This window comes from Leptosomus discolor, chromosome 12 (assembly GCF_034619465.1).
Source record: "Leptosomus discolor isolate bLepDis1 chromosome 12, bLepDis1.hap2, whole genome shotgun sequence".
NCBI lineage: Eukaryota > Metazoa > Chordata > Aves > Leptosomiformes > Leptosomidae > Leptosomus > Leptosomus discolor.
This window is the reverse complement of record NC_141402.1, coordinates 12,635,009-12,660,119: the sequence shown is the minus strand read 5'-3', so window position 1 is coordinate 12,660,119 and position 25,111 is coordinate 12,635,009. Positions and strand designations below refer to the sequence as shown.

Sequence of the window (25,111 nt, the reverse complement as noted above, 5' to 3'; positions counted from 1 at the left end):
CCAAAAAGAGAGCCAATGCAGATTATCTCCTCCAAGGTAAGAAGGCAATATGAAGTTGCTGCTGCCAGGGCTCTGATGCTAAGACAGGACAGTTACACGCTACACCTTAATCACAGCAGATTGCTATTTATTTTTAAGCAAGCTGAAATGCACCTGTGAGGTATCTGCTCTGTTAACCATGTTTGTGGGACATCACTTGTAGAAAGACTCCTCGGAAATTTTCATTTTATCTTCTCTTGAAGCAGTGAAAATGTGTTCAGCCCTTCCTGGTTACGTGTCATGGCCTCTGGTGTGTGTTACAAGGGTCAGATCCTGCTTCCCATACACTGAGCACTCACAGACACCCTGCTCAGTTTTATTCAATTTAGGAGGCTGGAAGCAGCATATACAGGACAGAGAAAGAATCTGCTCCTTGGGATTTATTCTTCTGTGTCATATCACTAAACCGCAGCTTCTGATGCCCCCTTGGAATCTCGTAGAAGTGTCTATGTCTTCTGCAATGACACCATGGTCTTGAATCTAAGGGCTAGATTTGAAAATCCTTGTTCAACTAAAGAAACATCTTTAGTGCCCTGTCTTTAAAAGGTAGCTACTCCTACCTCTTAGGATCAGGATCTAGCTCTCAGCAGGTAGTAAGCAACGATCAGATCACTATCAATCCAGTGATGACCTTGTCATTAAGATGTATTCTTTCAGGACAGACCTTGGAATAGCAGCTGAGCGGTTTTGCTTTTTAATGATCTGCAGTTCACTTTTAAAAAGTATTGACTTAATTAATCATTCATTATGTTACAAGCAGATATCCTTAAAGACGTTAAAAAGAATTATTGTTTTTGAAAATTTCCAGAAAATCTGGGTTTCCTACTAGTTGCCCTGGTCTAAAAGAGAGTATCACCGGCAAGCTTCTTCTCTATCAGTCAGCATGGGAGCCATTTCTAGAGAGCACAGCTTGCCATCTTCTGTGCACCGAGAGGTGGCTTTTCCTTATGCCCTGCACCTGGTCAGCCTCAGACATAGTCAGGAATTTTCACACCTCCTCATCAGGTACAAGCAAAATCTGCAAAGAGGCGCCTTGTCATTTGGCAACACAACTCAGTGCTTCGGGAAGAGCAAATCACTGGGGCTGGCTGTGATTGGCATGGCTGTATTGCCTCTTCCATTCTCAGTCTAGCAGAGAGTGTCAAATTTGTTGCATTTCAGCCCACATAGATATCAAACAATGTCACACGATGAATACTGCAAATCACGTCTATTTTTTAAAGGCCCACATGAATGTAATTGCTGCTCTAAAACCTGTCTCTTTCGTGAAGACTGGTGCATACAATGGCTGTGATTCCGGACCAGGGCGGACTTTTTCTGTCTCTCCATGAAATTTCCTCGTGAATCTCACCGAGATGCACATTTGCATCAGTGCAAAGCAAAGCAGAACTGGTACAGTTATTCTTTTTCTGATTTTAGTAAATTTGGTACCTTCATGATTAGGGCAATAACTCAGTGTTCCAGGAGTGTGTATTTACCATAATAGCTAATTTTACTTGCCCTCTTGCTTTATGAAAAAAATGTGAAAATAACTGCTGTTTATTTGCTGTTTTACGGTAACTGGCGTTTGAGGAAAAAAAAATTTATTTCAATTAAAAAGGCTTAAAAAACCTCAGTGCAAGAAGAACTGGAGGTTGGTGACGAAAGGTTTCTTTTTCGTTTCTTTTCTCCGGCTTGTGAATCATGATTTCAACTTTCAAAACCTTTTTCTCTGTCTGCCTAGTCTGCAATTAAGTCTTTTCCTCAGTTTTACAGTAGCCTTAATACTTATTTGAAGAATTCAATGAAATAACTTATATGTTCTGAGTACAACTTTCAGGTCAGTAACCTACATATGACAAAGAATGAAGATTTTACATAGAATAGTACTGATACATGAAATAAAGAAAAAATTAAAGATGTGAACAAAACAGCCACAGAGTAAAACATTTATAACCCCTCCTTCTCTGTCAGCATCAATATTTCCAGGCAAAATGAATGCAAAGAGGCTGTGAAACATTACCAGATGAAAGCAGTCAAGTTTTGGAGGTGGCAGGGTTATTCACAGACTAAATTTAGCCAAAGGAGGTTAACCTCCTTAGGTCAATCCATGGCCAGTAGAGAGAAAATGAGTAAGAGACTCACTAGAAAAGCTATTTTGAGCAGAAACTTCGTTTTAGGCAATCTGGACAGACTTCTGGATGAGCCTTTCTCTCTCTGCATTGACTACACTGGCAGTCTAGGGGAGACTTGCTTTGGCAAAACCCAGTTTCTACTTCTGAAAACAGCCTCAGATGCTGTTTCCATTGGGGTAAAAAAAACTGTTTACTGCATCAATCATCAGAGAGTCTGACCTTCATCAAGATGTATGTGAAAACGTTCAAATGCTTATGTCTGCAAAGAAAAAAACCTTCAAATTCTACATGTAGACTGAAGTCATGAAGTAACATCTGCCACGTGCACGTGAGCCTGGGACAACAGTCCTCCGACAGGTGAGAACTTCCAGGCAAAAATCTTGAGGAGGGTTAGAATAACAATATAAGTGATCAATGACATTTCATTTCACTTCCTATTCCAGTTCTGATCAAAGCAGAGCGAAAGTCAGCTGACTGCACTCCATGAAAAAACAGAGGTGATCGGCTGTCCAGTCTGGCGTAAACAGGATTTACTTCTGGAATTGCTAGTGAGACGCTATAGGAGGGGTATTTCAGAGATTACAGTTAAAGATTTCCCCCCTCCATTTCTCCTACTTTTATCCATGAGAGTTAAAAAATCCTAAACCTGCAGCAAACAACACTCGAGTCCTTCTTCGGTTTAAAGAGGTGCCATGTCAACTGGTAACTGCAGAGAGCATGAAAAAGCCATGGGCAGAGTGCTGCCACCATTACAGATGAACCAAGAAAAACCCATGTTATTCAACCAACTGTTGAATGCCCTCGGGTCTTATCAAAGTCAGACAAATCCAGAGTGATCATTGCCCATAAGACAGAATTAGAGAAAACAAAACAAATCAACAGTTTTTTGGTTTGTTGTTGTTTTTTTTTTTCCTGGTGACAGCCTTAAATATCAGTTCATAACATCCTCATTTCCCAAGAGCAACGATAGTCTTATAAAGGCAAGACTTTCCTTATCACCCACCTGGGGAACCTGTAGGTATGCTGACCCCGAGAAGCATGTATCAAAGCATCATTTCCTTGTTTAATACGTGAAGTATTCTCCTTAGTTTGATTAGGTTATCATCAGTATAAAAAATAATTTATTTACTTAGATTTCTTGAAATACTATTAAGGCTACACAAAGTGCAAGGTCACTTTTAAAAGCCATCAGTCTTCCTTATACCCAAACCACTAGACAGGCGCAGACTTTTCTCACAGACCTCCTGTTTCACTGTCAAGGCTGCTGCTTTTAATCAAGTCACAGAACTGCTCTCACATCAACAGGTTACAAGGTCAGAAGCAGCCTCTTAGCTTGCTGCGAAGGAGTAGGGATTAGGAGACAGAAAAGCTCTTGTTCACAGGTGCTTACTTATCAATATCATCGTTTTTGTCTCTACTTCAGAGAAAAGCCAAGATGCCAAGAAGGAAGCTTTCTCGTCAAGCAGGTATTACAAGGGATTGTCTGTAGCACTTGGATAGCAAACTGAATGTGGCTGTTAGTTGGGGGTTTTTTGCTGATCATTTGCAGGGATCTTTTTACACAGCAAGTTGCTGGACTGAACGTTTATTTCAAGCAGTTGCTAGCCACTAGTTCCTGGCTTGAGATAAATATATAGATAGATAAAATTTTATGAGTAGCAAAGGGTGAAAAAAAAATTAAGACGCCTTTCTGTCCTCTGCCCCTTTCTCCACCTGTGTGAAAGCTGCTTTCAAACTCCAGTCTCTCTCTTCAGAGATCACTAGAATATCAGCTCCCACAACAGAACCAATAATAAATGCATGCAAAATTGAATTTAAAAAATATGTTACTTACATATACCATATGTGTTTCTGAATATGTTCTAGCTGTAAAGGGAAAGAAAACAAGCAATTAGTGCTGTAAAACAGAAAAGGTAACTCCACAAGACATCCTTTTCCAAGGCTTATTCAGGTAAGTTCAACATTCCAGAGATGGATCTGCGCAAACAACAGGAACTTCATGCTGCATAAGAGCATGTTCATCCTCACCTGCCCCACTGGAAATGAGACTATAATTCTGGACATAAGGAATCAGTCAGGAGCAAGTCTCAGGAAAATGCCTAAGTACAAGGCTTCACAGCAAGTGTTTTGGCAGTTTAAGTTTTTCCCTTCCTAAGCCCTTGCCCTCTATAACCTAACTGAAGCTAACACACTGCTTCTTTCTGTATGTGCACAACAGACGATTCTTTAGACCTAAAGTTCGTTTCTAGTTTTGTTCTGGAAAAAGAGAGAGAGAGAAGCAGATAGAAACAGGTTCAAATAATATGAATAAACAAAATAAATAGTGCATTTGTTATATGACCTTTTCCCGGGACCCATTCTTGACTGGCTTCACATTTATCATTAAAATCTGAAGACCAAGTAGAATAAGGTTCTGTGTCAAAATAATACCACTTATTGTTCCAGCACCTGAACACCAGACTGCAAATTTCTTTTACTTCCCTCTTCCCTGTTTCACACATGAGCATTTTACTATGTAATGAAGGACTGATCAGAGCTGAACAGTGGCCTTGTCCACCACCTAGGGAAGGCAGATCCCAGCCAATGCTGCATGATGACCATGTTTTCCACAAGCATGAGGAAAAGAAAGTAACATCCTTTTTCCAAGAAACTCTTAACGGGAGAGAGAACAAGCTGTTCATATGACATACTTACAGCAGAACCTTCCTAACTTGTTTTTTTTTGAAGCGTCATCGCAGCAGGAAAGAACTTCTCACAAATGCCCAGGGATTATCCGTTACAGGGACAGTATTTCTCCTATTCCTCATTGTGAAGCACCTTTGTACTGCAGAACAATATGCACACTCACTGCACATAGGCTTGCGTTTGTGCAACACGCAGGTGAAAGGCAGAGGAGAGCTGGAATGAAACTCAAGTGCTAACAGCTATAAGATGAAATCACAGGCCCATTAAACCGGTCAGGAAGAACGGAGACAGCTGTCCTGCTCATTACTTTCCACTTCAATTCCAGAATAGTGAGAATCAGAGAGAAATAAAAGAAAGAAAAAAAAAAAACGGGAACGGACAAACAACAAAACCTCAGAGACAGCAAGTAGGTGTCTGTCCCAGAGAGCAAGGAATCAGAGACCTCTGTGCTATGGAACAACAGCTCTGTGCCTGGGAAACCAGGAAGATCTGAAGTTGGCTCTATATCAGATCATTTTTTAAGTGAGACAGGGCTTTTCCTGAAAACAAAGAAACAAGGGAATGCAGCTTAGGAAAGCATGACAGGAAGCTGGAGGGATCAGTATGAGAGACAAACAGCCTCCTTTAATAGCAAGACTGCACCAACACTGCAATCAGAGGTGCAGTCGGTACTTGCATACCTATCTGTCTTCTAACCAGCCCAGCTGCTGGGAGCACCAATGCCCCCCACCACACACATCCACGGGCCCGGGCAGCCTTGCACAGCTTCCAGCTGTGGCCTCAGCTCTGCCACAATGACTCCCCTTCATCACCATTCCCCTTGCATTAGGTAGTCCTTTCACCCCTGTGCTATTAAGAGAAAGGTGGAGCATTCCTGACACAAAGCCATCTCCCCTGACCAGCTGAAACTGAGGTAAGATACACATTATGGGTGTTCCCCTAACAGCCTGGAGATTCAGCCTCTTCCTCCTCGTACTTTGCAAGCTGAGGTACAAATACAGAACATGAGAAGAGCCTATTTTGTACGGTTCCCATGGGACAGGATTTTAGCGAGGTTACTTATCAGGTCCGTAGTACTGTGAGGATCTGCTAAGCAGTTAACTGTACCTCCTTTGCCTGGTAAATCCACTCTATGAGATGCATATCTACTCGTTATTTCATATAGACCACACAGGGTTAGAGACATTAATGATTTCAGACAAGATGCAGATGATACAGCTAAGCGATGTCCAAGCCTCTTTCATGCTTGCTTCTCCTGCTGCATTTTCTGTCTCCGTGGGTCACATTGTTCTTTTGTGGCTGTGATACGTAGAGATGCCATGGCGAAGCAGACAACAGCACTTCACTTTCTGAGTCAGAGAGGGGGAAGAAAGGAGGGTCACCAGTTCATGTCTTAGTCACAGAACCTCTGGGCTCCTTCAGGGAAGATGTCAGAGAAATCCCTTCTGCCCATCCCTGCTGATCAACCTCCTTCAATCTAATGAACCCACAGCGTTTTTCTGAAAGAGAAGCCCTGTAGCACCTTGATACACATTCGAAGGTGCCTGACAGCTCTCACGGCTGCTCTTTACCTACACATCTGCCATTCAATCCACATCAAAACCATTGCTGTGAAGTATGCTGGGATATCCCAGATATGACAAGTATTCTACGAATCCAATTTCTGTTCCGATTCAGATGTAATTGCATTGAAATATTATTACAAGTGTGCTTGCTGCTGCCAACATCTTCACTGCTTTTTTAAAGGTAATTAATTAACGCTTTGTTGCTCTTCATCTGCATTAAAGTGACAGGAGGGTTATGGGAGGGCGATTGGTTTTGACAAGAAGTCTGTATGCTTTTTACTATGCAATGTAGGGGAGCGAGATACACAGTGGGAGCTAATCTCACTCCTCCTGCCTTCATTTAAACACAATGTTTAAATGCATTTAAGTGATGAAGGCATTTAACAACCCTTCCCAGAGGGTTCTTCTTGCTGTTTGCACATGAGTTTGCCAAATTTAATGCCATTTTATGGAAGTTGTAAAAATGCTGCTTCCTGATATCTCCTAGCCACCGCAGGCAACAGTCTCATGATGCCATCTCTGAAGTAACAAAACATGCTCAGATCCATTGCACATGCACAGTCAGAGGAGAGACTTCTGCAAGCTAAAATGCTGTAATGGAAGGAGAGGGGGAATTCCTTTATTATGATTTCACGTAAAAATGCTTCCAATGTATATTGAACTTGCGTACTGAAGCAGCACCTAGGAGCCGCACCCATAGATGAGAGACCCGCTGTGATACAGAGCTGTACAACCTCATCAGAAAAAGAGGTCTCCTCCCCCAAGGAGCTTACATCTGAATTCTAAGGCAGGGAACAACAGATGGAGACAGACAGGCAGATGGAAAACAAGACAGCGCTGTCTACATCTTCGGCACTGATCTCAGCAGAGTGGTTGCCAAGCTAAAAAGTTCTGACCTGTAGAAAAACTTCCTCAAAGTCTGTGGGTATGGGTGAGGCCTTCTGGGCTTGAACTCATGTTAAATTTCAAACTTCTCTGTCCAGAAAGGGAACAGGCTTAAACCCATCTTTACACTCAGTCGACCCACACCTCACATGAATCTTCTTCATTCAGAAGATCCTCTAGTATGAGCTTTAAACGTACGGTGTAATGTCAGGATAGAGGCTTTTCCTGCCCAAAGGATTCAAGCTGGCAGTGCAAACAGCAAACAGTACTAGTAAAACCACTATCTGTGTCAGTAGTAGCAGCCGTACTAGAGCAGCCTCCAGGGACCTTGACAAGGGCAAGGTAACACTAAGCTACCTGCATGGTGCACGTAGGCCCTTGGCAGCCAAAGGCTTACAGCCTGAATACACCAACTGGGCAATTGCCTCCATTCTACAGGTGGTGAAGCGAGATAATTCACGTGACAGGCCCCTTACCATAAGAACCTCTAGAGAAATAATGAAGGTATCAGGTGAGTTTTCCTTTGTTCACTTTTTTAATGTTCTTTAGATGCTGTGGTCCAGCATTAGCATGCATTAGACCCAAGAAAAAACAAAATCAAACAAATAGGAGATTCTGAAAATGTGTGTAATTGAAGTTGGATAATATGCAGGGACCGGTATTTCAGACTATGTGGACACCCAACACAGAAGACAATTTATTCTACTGTGGAATAACATGTCAACACTGGAACAATAACAGCTTTATCAGAATAGCTTATTCTGCAATATCTGCTCTGATCCACCTTGCTCTACAGACAAAGTTTCAATAATCCGCCTTTAAAAGGAAAGTGGACCAAAAGCTCCTTACTCTGCCCGCTCTGCCTTTGTGCTTCTGTAGAAGAAAATACTGGCTGAGAATGCAAACAGATTCCACTACAGGAGCTGTAATTCTCTGCTGTAAAGATGCTGAATCATTTGAAACCTCCAAGGAAAAAAACCCATTCACTCTCTGAAGAGCGCATAACTAAAAGAAACCTCATCCTGCAGTACTGCAGGCACTGAGAGCACTCACTCTCTTCCATAAACCTTGTCAAACTCAAAACTAGTTCACTTTTCCCTCCTAACACTACTCCTATTAGAAAGCTGTCCCAGAAGTTAGTAATATGGTGAAAATGCTGCTTCTAATTTCTAGCCTACTTTCATGTAAGGCCATCTGACACACATTTGGTTTTGTACCCGTATCTTCCTTTCATTTAAATAATCCTTCTCTCCCTAGTAATTACCTCTAATGAATATGCAGACAACCAGTACAACCCTTCTTAGACATCGTCTGTGTAGGCTAAGTGGAGCTCCTTTAGGCTGTGCTATTCAGACAGGCTCTCTCAAACGCTGACCGCCTTAGTACTCATTCTTTGTTTGATTTCATCTTTCATGAATATGGGTGGTCAGAAATACCATGACCAGCAGCTAGGATGAGCTTTTGCAGTCTACTGAAAGAAAAACATGGATTCTTTTATTTTAAAAGATGTTTAGCAAAACAGGCCCAGTAAAGGAGAGCGGTCAAGGATGTCCTGCTAACCATACATGAGGCTACGTAATATGTGGTGAGTGTGAACAATATTCCACTAAGACACAACGAAGTCTTCTTTCCATACATGAATCATATACAAAGAAAGGTGATGCCTATTTCTTAAGGCAGGAAAGGGCCAGCAACAATAATTCTGAGTACCCTTCTCTCCATTAATCCTCTCAAGCTCTAACACTGAAGCCGAACGATGACAGTTCTGTTTTTGTTGATCATTTTAACAGATGGACTGGGGAAGGTGTGGGTGTGCTGTGAAATGGCAATTACTGCAGGGAGGGAAATGCAGTTGGATGAAAAGGAAAAGAGATACAAATCAAAAAAAGGAACAAAGCAGAGAAGGGAAGGGAAAAATGAAAGAAAAAAATTCTAGTGACCTTACATTTCACTGTATTTTTCTGCTAAATTCACTAGTGAGTTATCGAGCAAATGATCAGTAATGGTAACAGCTACATCTGTACTTATTGTACCCAAGCCACAATTTCACTCAGATTTTTGTATAAATATCAAATTGATTCAAGTGAGGTATTTTCTAGGAATAGAGGCTTCCAAATAAACCCATATTTAGACTCTTTTTCACAGGACACAGCTAAAATCGAATTCAGATCTCTCCTCAAAATGAACTATATATTCCCAGCTTCTGCATGGTAAACAAAGAGCTCCCTTCTGCCTGGCAATCTAAGCAACCAGCACGCTAACAGCATAGAGGTGTGACAGCAGCAGGGACAGCAAACTGAGACCCTAAAATCAGGAAAATAAGATTGCAGCTAGTAACAAAGAACTATCTTTTTTCCCTCTCGGCTCTCAGCTCTTGAATAAATTTTATTTCAAATTCTTATGCACAATTCACTGGTTAGTGCTTGTCAATAACTATCCAATCTGGGTTTTTTTCCTCCCTAAGGAAAGAAGAGCTTAATTTTGATCAAGAAAAGAAGGGGGGGGGGGGGGGGTGTGTCACTCTGTGACCTTGATTTACCTTAACTGTTTTCTCTCTTATGCATGTACATTCTCTGCTGTATCGCACAATTCAAAACATTTAGGGACTATGCATTACAGAAAAACTCAGTCTGAACAATTTGAACAAGGTCTAACATCTGATGATCTGCTCCCTTGCATATTCAAATCATCGGCGCTAAGATCTTTGAGAGAAAAAACCCCAACAGATCAACTGTTATGTTTACATTATGGAAAAGAAACTAAGCTAGAGAGGGACTTGGTGACCTTCTTGGTCATGAAGAACAGCCGTCTCACGTCTCAGGGTATAACCTCTGCAGTTTTCTTTCCATGAAAATACTTGAAAAAATATTCTTTCGTTCTTTAAAAATCTGTTTTTAAAAGGCCTTTTAAAGTGCCTAATGTCTTGGGGTTTTGTATTTTTTTTTTTTTTTCCCAGTGCTACTTATGTACTGCAAATGGGATGGCTACTGGTTTTGCACAGGTGGGGATACGAGTAATAACACAAAGAACTTTTCACCTACGTCATCGAATCGAGCATGGCCTGGTTTCGTAATGAATGAAAGGAAAACTCAGCTGCAGCTGTCAGGTAATACTGTAAACAGCGTTGTGAAGGGAGTTTCAGTTCACTTCTTAGCAGACAGGTGTCTGCATCCCAAAAGCACCATCACAGCTGGCACAGACTGATGCCGTTGTTAGCAATCTCAGCAGAGAGGCCAAGCAGTGATCTGAGAGTTTATTTATAAATATTTTAGCAGACTGAAGAACCAGGAGGAGTTTTAAATTTACATTTCTTTATACATACTCCCACTCAGAATCTGTGAGCTTAGTAAATCTGTATAAAATCATCACCACAGCCTGACAATAGGATTTACAAGGGCAATGTATCCATAAAGGCAGACGCCTCCACCAACAAGCAGGCAATCTTGCTTTCCAAAATGATTTTAATTGCTAATATTTTTTTAATTCCCCAAAACATTACCACAGTGTTAATGAAGGATACAATCACTACACAGTGCCCACCCTTGCAGGGTCTCTGTTGTAGTGACAGGGTGTACCCTAGATGCAAAGACTCAGTGCCAAATGCCAGGAGCTCAATGCTGTGGGCCTAAACGTGCCCAGCGCCCCAGGGCACAAGATGAAAGAGCAGACTGGGAGACGCTTGCTCTGAAGGCTGCTAGAGGGTAATGAAGAGCAAATGCAGGATAGACTACAAAGCAGGTTGCATGGCATGAAGGAAGAAGCCATCACTTTCATCAGAAATGTAAAAAGAGTATACTCTGTTTAATAGCAAAGCTTCAAATAACAGTCCTAACAGTTTTGACTTTCAAACAGTTACATCATGTCCCCCACAAACTGCTGTATCAGCCAGGAGAGCCAGACAACTCAGGTGGACTCCAAAATGTGCTAATGGGTCTGCAGCACTGGGATGACGTTATGAGGGATTTCTTCTAAATGCCCACTGTCACATGTGAAAGAGAATTATGAGGCTAGAGAAGAGACGCAAAGGTAACTTGCCTTGGTGACTCAATAGAAAAGGTAACTAACTTCTTCCCAAAGACTCTACCAACTCCAATCATTCTTTGCTCAGGAGGAAACACACAGGACTGGCAGTAAATCAACAAGTTACCTTAGTTATTCAACCATAACTGCAACACAAGGTGACAAATGAAGCCTTGCTCACATGACTCACAGCAAATGCCTTCTTACCGTGAGACGTTTCGAGGCATCCACTTCAATCATCCCCCGCAAAAGGTTCTGACAGTCTGGGGGGATAAAATGTGGCATGTGGAACACTCCACGTTTCACCTTCTCCAACAGCTGCCGCAAGTTGTCGTCATCGAAAGGCAGGGCACCCTGCAGGGATGTGACAGAGTGGTGGATAGGAGAGATGAGTGAAGGGGAATTGGGGAGGGCAAGAGAAAAGCCAGGATAAACACGGTGAGAGATTGGAAAAGAGGAAGTCAACTCATAATGAATTATTTAGTAAGCAAAAAAACCTTTTTATCCATTGAAAAGAAATAATTTCTTAGTGTTGCTGTATTTTCTCCAACATAGGAAACAAAACTAAGGACATAGTTTTCCTATTAGACCTTTAATTAGAAAATGACTGCCAGTATAAAATATAATACAAAATATGAAATTGCCTTTCCAGGCAAATTCACCAAAGATGCATGGATTCACTTAAACTGAGCTCCAGCTTTTGATGTGCTGGTATTCCTCCTGGGCACACTTTCACAGCAGCAATGTTTATCGTCTCCTTATTTTTAATCTTCCCGAGACACATTTATTGCAGACATTGAAAAGGAGGTGAACAGAATTTGAGAGACTTTCAGTAAGGAACATCCTCTTTCTGATGGCGCAGTGAAATGACACAGCTAAAAGAAGCCCTAACCAACATTAGCCTTTGGAAGCAGCAGACGTTCTACCTGCTTAATACACTCCATCCAGTTCCCATGCTGTGGTCAGGTCACCAGTTCCTATTGCTTCCCTACCGTAGCTCACTTACATGAATGGCTTGAGGTTTTTTAGCTGAAATTACATTTTGAATAGATCATCAGCTTGCTACAAAAAGCAGCAAAAGACTTATCCTTGCTGCAAGGACAAAAAGGAAAAAAAGAAGTTGAAACCTTTAGGATAACTGGACCAGCTGAAGCTGATACCCTTTTATAGCAAGTCTGCACCTTCCTAGATATTCTCGCTTCCTTCTTGCACTGCCTAATTCGAGTAGGTGCCGAGCGTCCTTGATTTCCAGGATGGTTTGTGGGAAGCTGCAAGCTGTCAGCTGCTGTGATAATGAAGCTTTAAGTTGTCAGTGCTGGCACTGCTCTTACTACAGTGAGTAGTGCATCTGTATAAGCCACCCTGTGTCTATGGTTTATGGAGACCAACAGCTCCGTTTACAGAAGCCTCAGAAAACCCACTTGATGGCAGCTGCTACTGGGCACTACTGACTGCTGTGTGTTCGTTCAAGCGGCCCTGAAGAGAGCGCCTCCCCGCCTTCTGTAACTGATCTCCTGAGTTACCTACTTCTTTCGTAACTGTTCCAGACTTAAAGGAAAATCAATTCTGATAGTTCAGTACTTTGGCTAACGCAATTTAAGCCACGATGAAGTCAGCAAGGCTGCTTTGTGGCATTTCCTGAAGGTAACAACTACAGCTCTTTTATTACTATCACCTGCTATTATAGTTTGAGACTTTTTGTAGGGTTTGTCCTGACATAATTAACTGGAGAGCTCTGCACTCTCTGTCAATAATAGACTTATGTCAATCATTTTGCAGGCTCATATATATATATATATGTAGGAACAGACGAAGATGCAGCAACAGAGAGACATCAAATCTTGACAGAGAATCCCCCTGAAAATGAAAAGTCCGCTCCTCCCAACCCTAACCATCTTGACACATTCTCTCTTCTATTCTTACAAATTCAAGGAGTTATATTAAGAGCTCATTATACAGTTCTATTTTATCAGCCATGAAAATAGCTGCTCAGGAGGAATAGATGACCAGGTGCTATCTAGTGAGATAATTCAAATTCCTCCCTTGCAACATCAAGATAAAAAATCTGAAACTTCAAAAAGTCAGTGGATTGTAATGACTGAAAAGAAAAAAAAGGGAAGGATCAGTTAAGGTGAATTAAAGCATCATACTGAGATTACTTCAAGGTATTTTGATTCAGGCCATTAAAAAATTTATCAGCGTATTTTTTCAAACAAAAGTCCTTTAACATTTTCAAGTATTTTAGACAAAAATAATGTGTAAAATCTAACTCTGTACATTGTACAAGTGCTTTCGTCAAAATAAAACATTTAAGTGGAGTAATTAGGTTTACTAATAAATGCATGAGAACATCAAAATTTGACTTTGGGCTTGTTATTTTTGTACTTGTAGATGATCATCTGAACTATTACAGATATAAAAACCTTAACACACACATAAAATCTGTTCTCATATAGAGTATTTAATCTGCACACGGTGTACACTTATATGAACAGAAACTATATTTCCCTACATTATACTACGGAAATAGATAACAAATGCCAAGCCTATCTGCCTTCAGCTGGACATCCAGTTGTTTTATGTTTAGGACTATCACATTACCACTGCAAATCAGAATACAAATTCCACAGAGAACTGAAACTTTGATGAAAGAAGAATAAGTTACAAGATAACACATTTGGAATACTAAAGAAAGTATTACTGAGCCAGATGGAAACTAATTTAAACTTTGTACTACTGGCTCAGTTTTATATTCCCAAGTGTACCAAATTAAAATGTAGCTCAATACTTGCATGAAACAAAACTGATGCACTCCAATCTTCTCTTGATAAACCACTGCAGTTAATGTATGCCTATACCTACTGAAACACATATCTACATACAGCAGAAAAAACAAATACTTCCCAAGCCCAGCCATATTTTGATCCTGTGAAGAACAACTTATTTGACACTCCCTGTATCCTGGAGTTGTAATCATGCACATCCTTGCCAGTCAAAAAATGTGCTGCAGTATCACAACACAGCAAACAGTATTCATGGAGACAAGTTCTTGACACTTGTCTATGCTCTCCTGTGCAGGGCAGCAGCACTTCAAAGCAGCAGTGAAATATTCCTCATGCTTTTCCTTTTGGACTGATGTAGAAGTAAGAGGAAGGGATGCAACAGAGAGATACAAAAATAGGGGAACTAAAAAAACCCCATCTGTACATGATGTCAATAGAATCGCCATTAAATACAGCAGCATTTTCAGATTTTTCTTTTCTTTTTAAAGGATAGCGCAAGGAAGATGACTCACCACTAGCAACGCAAATAAAATGACTCCGCAGCTCCAGACGTCTGCTTTCCTTCCATCGTATTTTTCTCCCTGCGCAGCAATGACACACAGGTTCAAAAGACTGCTCGCTAGTAAATGAATTAATTATCCTTGAAGAACAAGAGAGGGGAGAATGGGAACCCCCACATTTCAGTTCAGCCAACTGCTTCCCGAGGTGGCCTTCCCCACTAGGAGGCCAGGACACAACCCATTACTTGAATTTTTATGAACATCAGCTTACAGTCTTATCTCGGATCTGCAAGAACAGGCTAAGAAGTTGGGAGCAGGGAGGAATGGCTGACCACTCACAAATGATTAGACCTGGCACTTCAACAGTGTCAGAGGTGCATTAAGGACATCAAAAAGATGCTTTTCTCTTCCCTGGTTCTTCAGGGAGCTTGTCACCAGTCGCATTGTTTGCGAACTCATAGCATTGTCTGGACAGTCTCTTCTGTACGCTTCCTGCTTGGCTTTACATTAAAGGCCTGCTTTAAAAGCGGGAAACCTTGGCCACTGAAATCTGAGATACCTATTTTCAGAGGACAAAGGAAGAGTAGAGGGAAAGGGTAGTTTGTAACATTTAACAGAAATCAACACCACTGACAGCCAACCCCGGTTCTTCTACCAAAATGACAGCTACATCAGAGAAAGGAAAGTGTAGGGGACTGCTTCCCCTGGGTGGAAAGATCAACTTAAATGAGGCTACCGCATTTCTGTTTGATCACATGGCACGAAGGGTACTGTGAGAATAACACACGATCATTTGCCTCTTATGGTCGACGTGGCTTGGTTCAGAGCTGAGCCAAACAAACAAAACCGTAGTCATGTTCCTTGTGTCCTTTCCAATGCTGTCTGCCTTGGACAGGTTTCCTGTACAGAGGGTCTATCTGCATACTTGCAACAAGTGACACCTAAAAAAATATATTTATACACACTAATGTTAATCAACTTACCCGGATGACTTCAGGGCAAGCATAATGTGGTGATCTGAAACACAAAATACAGTCAAATGAGCATGTAACAGCCTGGTGTTTATGGATTACACGCATTTCCATTTTGTTTAGCAGAACCACAACCGGCTTGATTATACAGAATGCAAGTGTGCAAAACCAGCACTTTCTTCCTTACCTCAGTGAGAACATATTTCTAAGAAACTCAGAAAATAGTCAAGAACTAGCATAATTCAAAATTCTGTGGCTTTACTATGAATTTCTTAAAAGTGAAGAAGGAAGAGAAGACCAGGCATATTCTGTGACCATACAGAATTCTGGCCCTCTAATCTCCCCCTTTAACTTGGCCTTGTATCTAATTAGAAGGAAGGCCCACACTGGATAGCCTTTTACATGGAAAAAGACCAGTATTTTCAGACCAAACACATGCATCCCTAAACCATGCCTTGCATCTCTTCTGCTAAGATTGCTCTCAATTACTCCAGTGGTCATAAAAGCTGCTGATTCATGACTTCAACATGCAATTTCTTTTTTCTTTGAAAAAACTAAAAAGGATGGACAGTAGTACTATTATCAGTGACTTAAGATATTCTTTTCGCATCCTTCTACCCATCTATCTCTGGTTTGATTCCTGGCTGAGAATAGTTAATTACTTCAACTTGCCAGGTAATCATTTTAATTCCTAAAGATTATAGTCACAGCTATTTATTTTATAGCCTTCATTAAAGTAACTTGACAAGTAAGAGGGATGCAAACTGTCTGAGACCTGTGTGCAAATCATGCTATTGTTTATATTGACACCTCCCAGCAGTCTCTGAGCCTGTCTGCATTTCTGCATTTGTTTCTTGTGACAAACGCAATCATGGCTGGGCAATACCTGTCTCACAAAGTAATGAGCAGAACAGAAGCACAGTGAGGTTAGCTTTGTGCTAGGATGCTACATTAATGCCCAGCGAGACAGCCCATTAATTGAATTTCCATACACACTACACTTATCTTATGGCAAAATATCATCCCATGGGCATGGAACGCCCTGGTTTGGTATCACAGCTTTTGGCAGACCATGATAATAAACTCAGGGTACACTTGGGACTGCAGCTACCTTGACAGCAAAGCTTAAGTGAGGAGAGAGAAATGCAGTTGATCCCTCACAATTTTTAAGAAAGGTGGAATTCAGAAGTTTAGTACAATATTTAACACCCCACCCCCCCCCACCCCCATTTAAAAGGTCATCACAGGTATTCTAACCAGGTCTATCTGCTCAGTAGTGATCCTCAGGGTCTTAATTTAGACTGGATTTTAAAAACCTTGATTCGAGAGACAAAACAAGTAACAAAAACCAGAGCCTGCCCTCAAGAGAGCTGGCGAGAGCTGACCCTTGGGAGATCAAAAAGAACAGACTTGTGCCTAGCAGGCAGGACAGAGTACCTGGGCTCCCGTGGCAGCTCTGTCGCTGGCAGCCGTACGGACACAGACAAGGTTACTTCATGTTTTTAAAGGCTGCAGATGGCCACAGTTTGAAAAAGGTGGCTAGAACCTCACCATGAGTCTACTCTTCTGACTCAAACAAAAGCAGTGCCACCACAGCTTTCATACTTCAGAGAAGTTTTGTGACTGAATTCACTGGGATTTGCAGGAGGCTTTAACCTTTTAGAGCAAAAGCTTTCATAGTAACAAAGAGGGTGACAGCAACAATAATGAAGTACAGCTAAAACAGTCAGTAATGCTAATAAAATTGTTGCTTCTTGACTAAGCAGGGGCCAATGTGGGGGACTTGCAGCATATTGCTGGCCACTGCTGGAGAGAAAGTGAGATCAGAGTGAGACACTGAATTGCTTTAAGTTATGTACATGTTCCCAAACCTCCAACGTATATCATTACCTCTGAATTTGCTTCTTTATAGCAATCCAACAACTACTCCACACCTATTCTTTTTAATACACCAAAGCCTTAACCACTAAACAGTCACGTCACTGGACTAATGCATGATTTTACAAGCTTCTAGAAGACAAGTTAAATTATTCTTGTGAAAATGCTTGACTAGTGGTGGTGTCTTTTTTTCATATCATACAAATGGTGTACAGTGTACAGGCCACCCTTAAGGTACACACAAATCAGAATTAAGGAGCAGCACCAGAACTGGGACAAGGACGAGCATAGACAACTGCCACCAGGGTTAGACTGCTTAGGCAGAACAGTGGAAATGCAGTACGGGAGCTGTAGGGAAGGCAGTAATGCAACTATAATTTGGAAAAACACATGGTAGCAAAAAGAGTATGGGAATGACATCAGCTCATGGATGTTCACTCAATTCAGTCACCCCAGAACAGAAAGACCAGTTCTAATATGTCCTATGTAACTGAGTCATGATAGGTTTATTGGAAAACACATCAGGGGGTAATAAAGGAATGAAGACACAATCTAGGTAACCATTGAGCTCCTGTCACTTGAAGTGCCTGAGTTTCTCAGTCTGGCATGCATTTTAGTTTCCGTCATGTATGAGGCTATCATTGCCTTTCCTCCAGAAGGTGAGTCACAAAGACACACAGTACATTAAAGGCTACGACAGTGGTGTCTGTGTCTGCGCTGCAGACTTAAGGCAGACCTCTCAAAACCTGCACGTTATCCTGTACAGGTCAGCATCACCCTTCAGCACAATGCTTTTTGGGTGGCCATCCCAGCTGGGGTTCACTGGAAGAGTCAGTATCCCAATTTGCAGAGTGCTTCTGAGTTTTTAGTTGCATGCAATGACTCCAACAAAGATTTCAGAACTCTTAATTGTGGATGTTGAGCAATGAAACCACCTTGACAGCTTCCTGTGCTAACATCCCTGAAAAGAAGTAGGTAAGTGTTGTGAAGAACCCAAGATATGTATGGACCTACTTATGCGTCCCACTAGCAAATGCACTTAAAGCATTTACCTTCCTGAGGTCAGCTAGAGTGCAGTGGAACCTGCTAGGTGTCTACAAGGCACCACAGAAATTCTGCTAAAATCTAGGAGAATGGGTGGAGAAAATGCTATAATAAATCCTTTGAACATGTTGGATGGATTTGATCATTCAACAGCTGCACTGCAACTGCCCAAGAGCACAGGCTTCTGGCATAGCCATTCTGAATTCTTGCCAACACACGCTAGCTGGATATCTGCAGCATTATCTTGGCTAACAGCTCTAAAAGGGATCCTCTGGCCAGCCAGAATCCATAGAAAACTCATTTCCATGCTGCCAATCACAGAGTGACTTCAACCGCTTTAAAGAGAAAACTCAAATTTAATCAAAAATCTATTTATCTTTCTACAGAGTCATGAATATTTCTTTGGCTCTTATCACTAATTATTCAATATACGTGTGTCAAGAGCAACATTCCCTGCCTCTTCCCCTAGGCTGTCTCCTCATCGTTCAGCTCCGTCTCTGTGCAGCAAAAGCCACAATCTGCCCTTGATAACAAATAAGTGTATCGCTCAGCAAGATCAAGAGGCAGTTGCTGCCTGCAGTTATTGCTGCAAAAAAAGCACCGATGTTGGCAGTGTTTATTTCAAGGGTGATGTGGATTTTCCCAGGCTAGTCTGCCTAGGGCAGGAAGGGCTCTCTGAACGGTCATTCACAGCTAGGACTCTGGGACACACTAATCTTAAGGATCTTGGGGGACCTTAGCAAAGCATTTACGTGGGATTTCAACCAGAGGAAATATGCCAGAGTGCAAAGGTGAAGTCCAGGACAGCCCTGGACAGGTAAGTCAGGCATTCAGAAGGAAATGTACATATCCTTGATGTATCTATCCTGAATTTCATCTGAAAATCCTACAGGTCTCATCATGTAGGTAAGAGAGACCTGCACTGTGCACACACAAATCAACTGCCCAGGTATGGTTTATCTGGGACTATACAGTAACTGCTTTTCCAGAGAAGCAGTTGGTTGACGAAGAAGCACAGAGAAAGCTGTGTGATCGTACTCGACAGTGTGACAAATCATGTGTGACACTGCCTGATGGGTTCCTAGGTCCCATCAAAGGTAAGTGTCCACACCTGGGTCCTCTGGTCCCACACCTTAAGGTGATACTATCTGGGGAAGAAGAAAAGCTTCTTTGAGAGCCATTCTTTAGGCCTCACAGCTGGAGGCAGTTTCTGCAGAGAGGGAGGAACAAGAAGTCCCCTTCCCTTTCTTTTTCTTATGCATGAAGTTACCTTGACACAGGAGGTTGCACAGGTGCATTGAAGTCCTCCCATGTCTAGCTATTTTTGCTGTTGCTTGGATGCTAGAGCCCCTTCTTCCCCCTGTGTCAATCACTGACGACAAGCTGGCTTTCAGAGACAGAAGCTACCCACTAGTGCAAAAGGCTGCTGGTGCTTTTCCCCCATGCTGGGTAGCAAAGGGCTGAGATGAAGGGGATGCCAGAGGAGTAGCAAAACAGATAAAGGGAGTTCTTCAGGAGAAGGACATATGTTAGAGCACCCTGAGTGGAAAAAGCAACAGCCACAGATCACAGAGAAAAGCTGAGATGAGGAGATACTGAAGAAATGGTTCCAGTAGCAGTGGACAGTTAAGGCTGCAGTGAAGGCAGTAACTCTAGGTAAGGCTGTAATTAAGGCAGTAGCTGTAGCTAAGGCTTACTGCTCTTTTGCCATTAAAGCTTCAACTCAGTCGTTCAGCTTTACATGAGAAAACTCAGTATCTAGCCCTCAGCCATCTTACAGCTGTTTACTCCTTGAATGCAATTACATTTTTGGGAAATCTGCAAATCACTTCATTAATTAATATATCACTTCAAATTAGTAAGATTTGGAACCTTTAAGAGATCTCAATTTAAAAAATGAAACAGACCCCTGTATTAAAAGGGCAAAAAGATGGCAAAGTTAAGTATTCATAAGTTAAGAATTGCAAAAACGAAGCTTGAAGAGGTTACACTGCACTCTGCGGGTAAGTCAGGGTGGGGTGGTGGATGTGTTGCTGTCCCCAACGCCTCTGTTTCACTTGTGGCCGAGGTTGGAAAGTCTGTAGCACTGTGAGGGAAGTTTAGCGTCAGGAAGGACAAGCTTGTGACAGAGGCAGCTGATGAGGAGAATCGAACTCTCTCTCTGCCCCTGCCACAGAATCCTTCCATGAAAGAAAATGAACAGGTACCTTAAACTGTGTTGTTCACAGGTGATTACGAGTTGCAGGTTCCCCAGTTTTCAAAATCACAGGGCGACCCATCCACAGTTTGATTTACAGTGTTTATAAGCACGTGGAGCAGCAGCTGCAGTTGGTGGGCACTCTGCTCTCCAAGTAAAGGACTGTTATCAAGCACTGAGCATTCCAAGATATTAGGCCCCAGAGCATCCAACTGCACACTCAAAACTGGTTGATGATTTTGAGTTTCATTTGGCAGAATCACGTGTCCTCATATAAACGGAGATAACCAGATCAATGTGGCAAACATAATATGAAAACAGTATAATTAATGCCTGTAAACCGAAGATACTATGATGAAAATCCCACCTAGCATTCATAGCGAGGCTTGAATGCAGTGAGCAGAAATTATGAATGGGTCCATAAAATGAATGATGAGGAAAAATCAAACATTAAATAGCAGTTTACTCAGAAAATCACACCATCCAAACACCAAATGAGGCAAAGATTTGTTGGAAAAAAATTGTACAAGCTCATAATTAATGGCCATATCCTAACGTGCACGGGCTAAGTTAGTGTTATACCGGCAATCTGAAGAAGAGCTCATCTTAAATTCTCAGTGCTTGATTTTGCAGACTTAAAGCACTTGTAAGATACCTTAGGATGTGTTATAGGCAAGGCTGGTATCAATGGTTATCAATAAGGTTGTCTTTCCCTTTATAATCCTTATTTAAGTTGCTTATGACTTACCATCAATTGAACAACTTGACCACAATTTTCCTTGCTTTTTATCTGCCTCAGACAGGTTTCATATTTGTGTGTGCATGCATGTTGTGTATGGGCCAAAACGTTTCCACTAGTTAAGTCTAATCTAAATAAAATGTTTTCTCTAGTATCCTCAACTGCAGAGGGAAAACCTGAGTATTTGTTTGCATTCTCTAGAAAAATTTACTCAAACTGCCACCAGAAAAATGCAGTTTGCATTTACTAGCAGAAACTCTCTAAAGCATCAGAATCAAAATTCTGCCTGCGCTGGTAACACTTCACAGAGCAATTTTTCTACCTGAAACTGATACTATGAGCTGCTGTGGCTGGGGTTATCACAAGGCACCAAGCTTTAAAACAAAGTGAATGCAAAGCCAATGGGAAATAGATCCAAGACTGACAGCAACTGACAATGAGGTAGGGGAAACTAAAGCTGGAATCTAGTGGAAAAGAAAAAATGATCTAGGATTTGGGGCCAAATACAGAGCAGAAATGACTGGGAGAAGTCAGCAAGATTAGAGGGCAAATCAGGGAAGGAGATGGGAACAGAGCACTGGGAATGCAAAGCTCTTGATGTGATGGGATAAAAAGTACTAATTCTGGCATTTCCAGTTTTAAGAGCCTAAATTTGCAACCCTAACAATAACTGGATGTGGGATGCTTGCATATGTTTCAGACAACATGCACACATTTACTACAAAGGGGAAAGAATATGTGCAGCACAATGTCATTAAATCAGAAATGGTGTGTGGCAACTGAATATCGCTCTTCTGAATTATCTGCTCATCACAGGTGTGCTGATACACCAAATACAGATGTAAGGGAACCAGGAGCTGAATGGTATCTGCCAGCATTTCTAACAAACACACACTGCATTAGTTGTAATAAACACCCCGGGCTCAAAAAGAGCCAGTAACCAGTCCTAATGGGAACATATGCTTTTTTTTTTTTTTTTAATAGATCCAATCTATGGGTCTGCAAAGTGTTGCTAGGAATTGCTAGGGAGAGCTGAGAGCAGAGTTGTTGATCGTGCTGGGGTTGGAAGTTGCTGTTTTCCTCCATTATGCTACTGACAGGTGCAAGGTTTTCTTCTCACTCTCAATAAAATCAGCAGCAGCATCGCTCTTCCCACATGCACACAGCTCTCTGGATCAGGCCAGGGGTTCCCTACGGAGACACCAATACGGAGGAACTGTGGCATACAGTCAATTGTGGGGCTGTCAGCAGTGGTGTCAGTCTCCACACTGACTGCCTCTGCAGAGACTGGGTCTGGTGCTGGAGCAAGCAACATTTACATGTCAGCTCTGTCCTAGCTCTTGGTTGAGATACAGAGATTTGGAGGTGGGCAGCACAGACACAGTACTGCTGTGGGTTCTGGTCACCTAGCAGCTTGCAGCAATCTCCATCCAGCAGGACTCAGCGTTTCGAAGCTGATGAGTGAAACAGAGGAAAAACTGAAGAGATGGCAAAAATTTACTTTGCCAGGTTTCTGCAAGGAGCAATGGGAAATTAGGAAGGATCTTTATAAACTCCCAAGAATTGTAACTCAAAAGTATCCTCTTTCAACTCTTCTTTTAAGCCATAAGCCCCCTCAGTTCAAGAAAAGGGAACAAGGTTCAGGGAATGCCCCAACGCTTCCTACTTTTCCAGGGCTCCTATAGAAATGACTGCAATTTATGTGCGGAGCAACCTGGGCACTGAAATGACTTGCTAAGATGGAGGACTGAAGCAGAGAAAGGTAATGCATCTTGTCCAAGACCACCCTGAATGCCTTCAGCAGAGACAGAAATCAAGCTCAGATCACCTGGGTCTCAGTCCTGAGGTTTCACCATAAGGCACTCACTCTTCTCGCCCAGTGACAATGTAGGATGGATTGGACAACGTCTACCATTCTGAAATACTGCGAGGCAGCGTGCTGGGAAGAATTGCTGTGAAAAGAGACAGGGGAGTGTCTCTACATGCCATTGCCTGGGTGGGCAAAGAGGAGGAAGAGCCAAAGGGATCCAAAATAATAGAAGCGGCATCCCACCACATCTTCCACTTCCTTCCTTGTCCCCTCTTTGCTCACAGGTCTCCCCTGCTCCTGGAGGAATGCAGAGGCTCACGGTGTTATGTTGGCGTTTCAAGGACCATCTCTCCATGAGACCACCTCGTTGTGCAGTTTCTGCAGTAAGTAGAATTATTCCTGCAGACCCTATATGCAGCTCCTCTTCCCCTCAAGGGTCTAAAGACATGTTCAAAACTATGGCTCATTCCTCTGTGCTGTGTATATGCAGGATTTGCACAATACACATTTCCAGTAACGGGGATTCGTTACAATCAAGGCCCAACGTGCAGTCTGTCAGCAACAAATAATGTCAATGAAACAGTAAGTCCATCCTTACCTCCCTCTCCTACACAAACACAACTGGATCAAACTTTTATTGTTTTCTCCAGGTAGGCAGCACTGCTACAGAAAACAGTGCAGACCTAAGGAGTAGCTCCCAGAAAAGCCTGACTCTGAGGAACGCAATACAGGATAGTTCAGCTATGGGATTATCTTCATGAGGCCAGTCAAGGCTCTGCGGTGACCTAAAAGCCTACCCAAACTTTGGACTACACTTAGCAGTTCACTTGTGACAGCAAAGAATTTTTGACAGCACTAACTGCTCTGCTGTACTGACAAAGTTAGCTGCATCACACAGCTCAACCCCATCTGATCCTCCCACTCTGACTGACAGAAATACCTGGAGACTCCTTGAGTGACTGTCGATGGAAATGTTACAGTTTCATCTCATTATCAGTGTTCACAGCACAGATAAAACCATTCTGTAAATTAACTTCTGGGTGCACGGAGGAGCATCTCATTAAAGCTCAGTATCTCAGCCATGATTCATTCTGGTTTGTTCCTTTTCATGCTGGCTGGAAGTACCAGCTACTAGAGTAGGTAAAACTGTTGCCTTGGAAAGCTCTGAGGTTGGTTACTGTGTGTGCTCCAAGGGAAAGGAAGTCATAACTGGATTGCCTTTCTTTGTGAACAGTGTGGCATATTGTTATATACTCCTTCCTTCCTTCCTTCCTTCTTTCCTTCCTCCCTTCACCTCCCAAACCACAGAGATCACAAGACACCAGCATCAGCCATGCTGGGCTCCATGCCAGGAGAATTAATGAAGTGGTGTAATAGCTCACACGGAGGCCTAGTGATTGGCACCACACTTAAAATGCGTTTGCAAGGCAGGAGATCATAGCGTTGCTGCTGTGTTCTGTTTATTACAGGCACATCTCTTCCATTCCATTGATTTCTTTATTAGTGCATTTTAAGGCCACAATGTGGGAGCTGGCTCTGCTTGAAGCACGGAGGTTTGAATTCCAGTACAGCTTATGGAAAGGAAGCCTCCCGTTGAGATGCTAGACCTGGATGACAGAGCCCAGTCCTAACAAGAACAGGAACCCTACCAAGGGGCTCCCTAGGAGTTTGAAAAATCCAAAGATGGGGTTGGTTTTTATACTTCCTCTTGTTTTCTTCGTGGAAGGAAGGGAGAAAATTTTACCTAAAGAGTATAGAGGCTTTGTGGTAACTGCAGGGAGGACTTCATTTCCTAATCTAGAGGGAAGGTTTGAAAGCAGCTGCAAACAACAGATGTGCAAACTCATAGCTCCCTGCTTTTCATCTGTGCTGTTAAGAGGT

The 25,111-nt window shown here is 42.2% G+C and overlaps 1 protein-coding gene across 1 annotated transcript in view; it reads right to left on the bottom strand.

Moving 5' to 3' along the window:
* Nucleotides 1-25,111, bottom strand: part of BRSK2 (BR serine/threonine kinase 2) — a 313,310-nt gene that overhangs the window by 55,724 nt on the left and 232,475 nt on the right. The window contains exons 6-9 of the mRNA XM_086472059.1: nt 15,575-15,608; nt 14,604-14,672; nt 11,516-11,662; nt 3,988-4,019 (exon numbers count right to left, since the gene is read on the bottom strand). Of these exons, the coding sequence (XP_086328185.1) occupies nt 3,988-4,019; nt 11,516-11,662; nt 14,604-14,672; nt 15,575-15,608 (282 nt within the window). The remainder of the gene's footprint in view (nt 1-3,987; nt 4,020-11,515; nt 11,663-14,603; nt 14,673-15,574; nt 15,609-25,111) is intronic.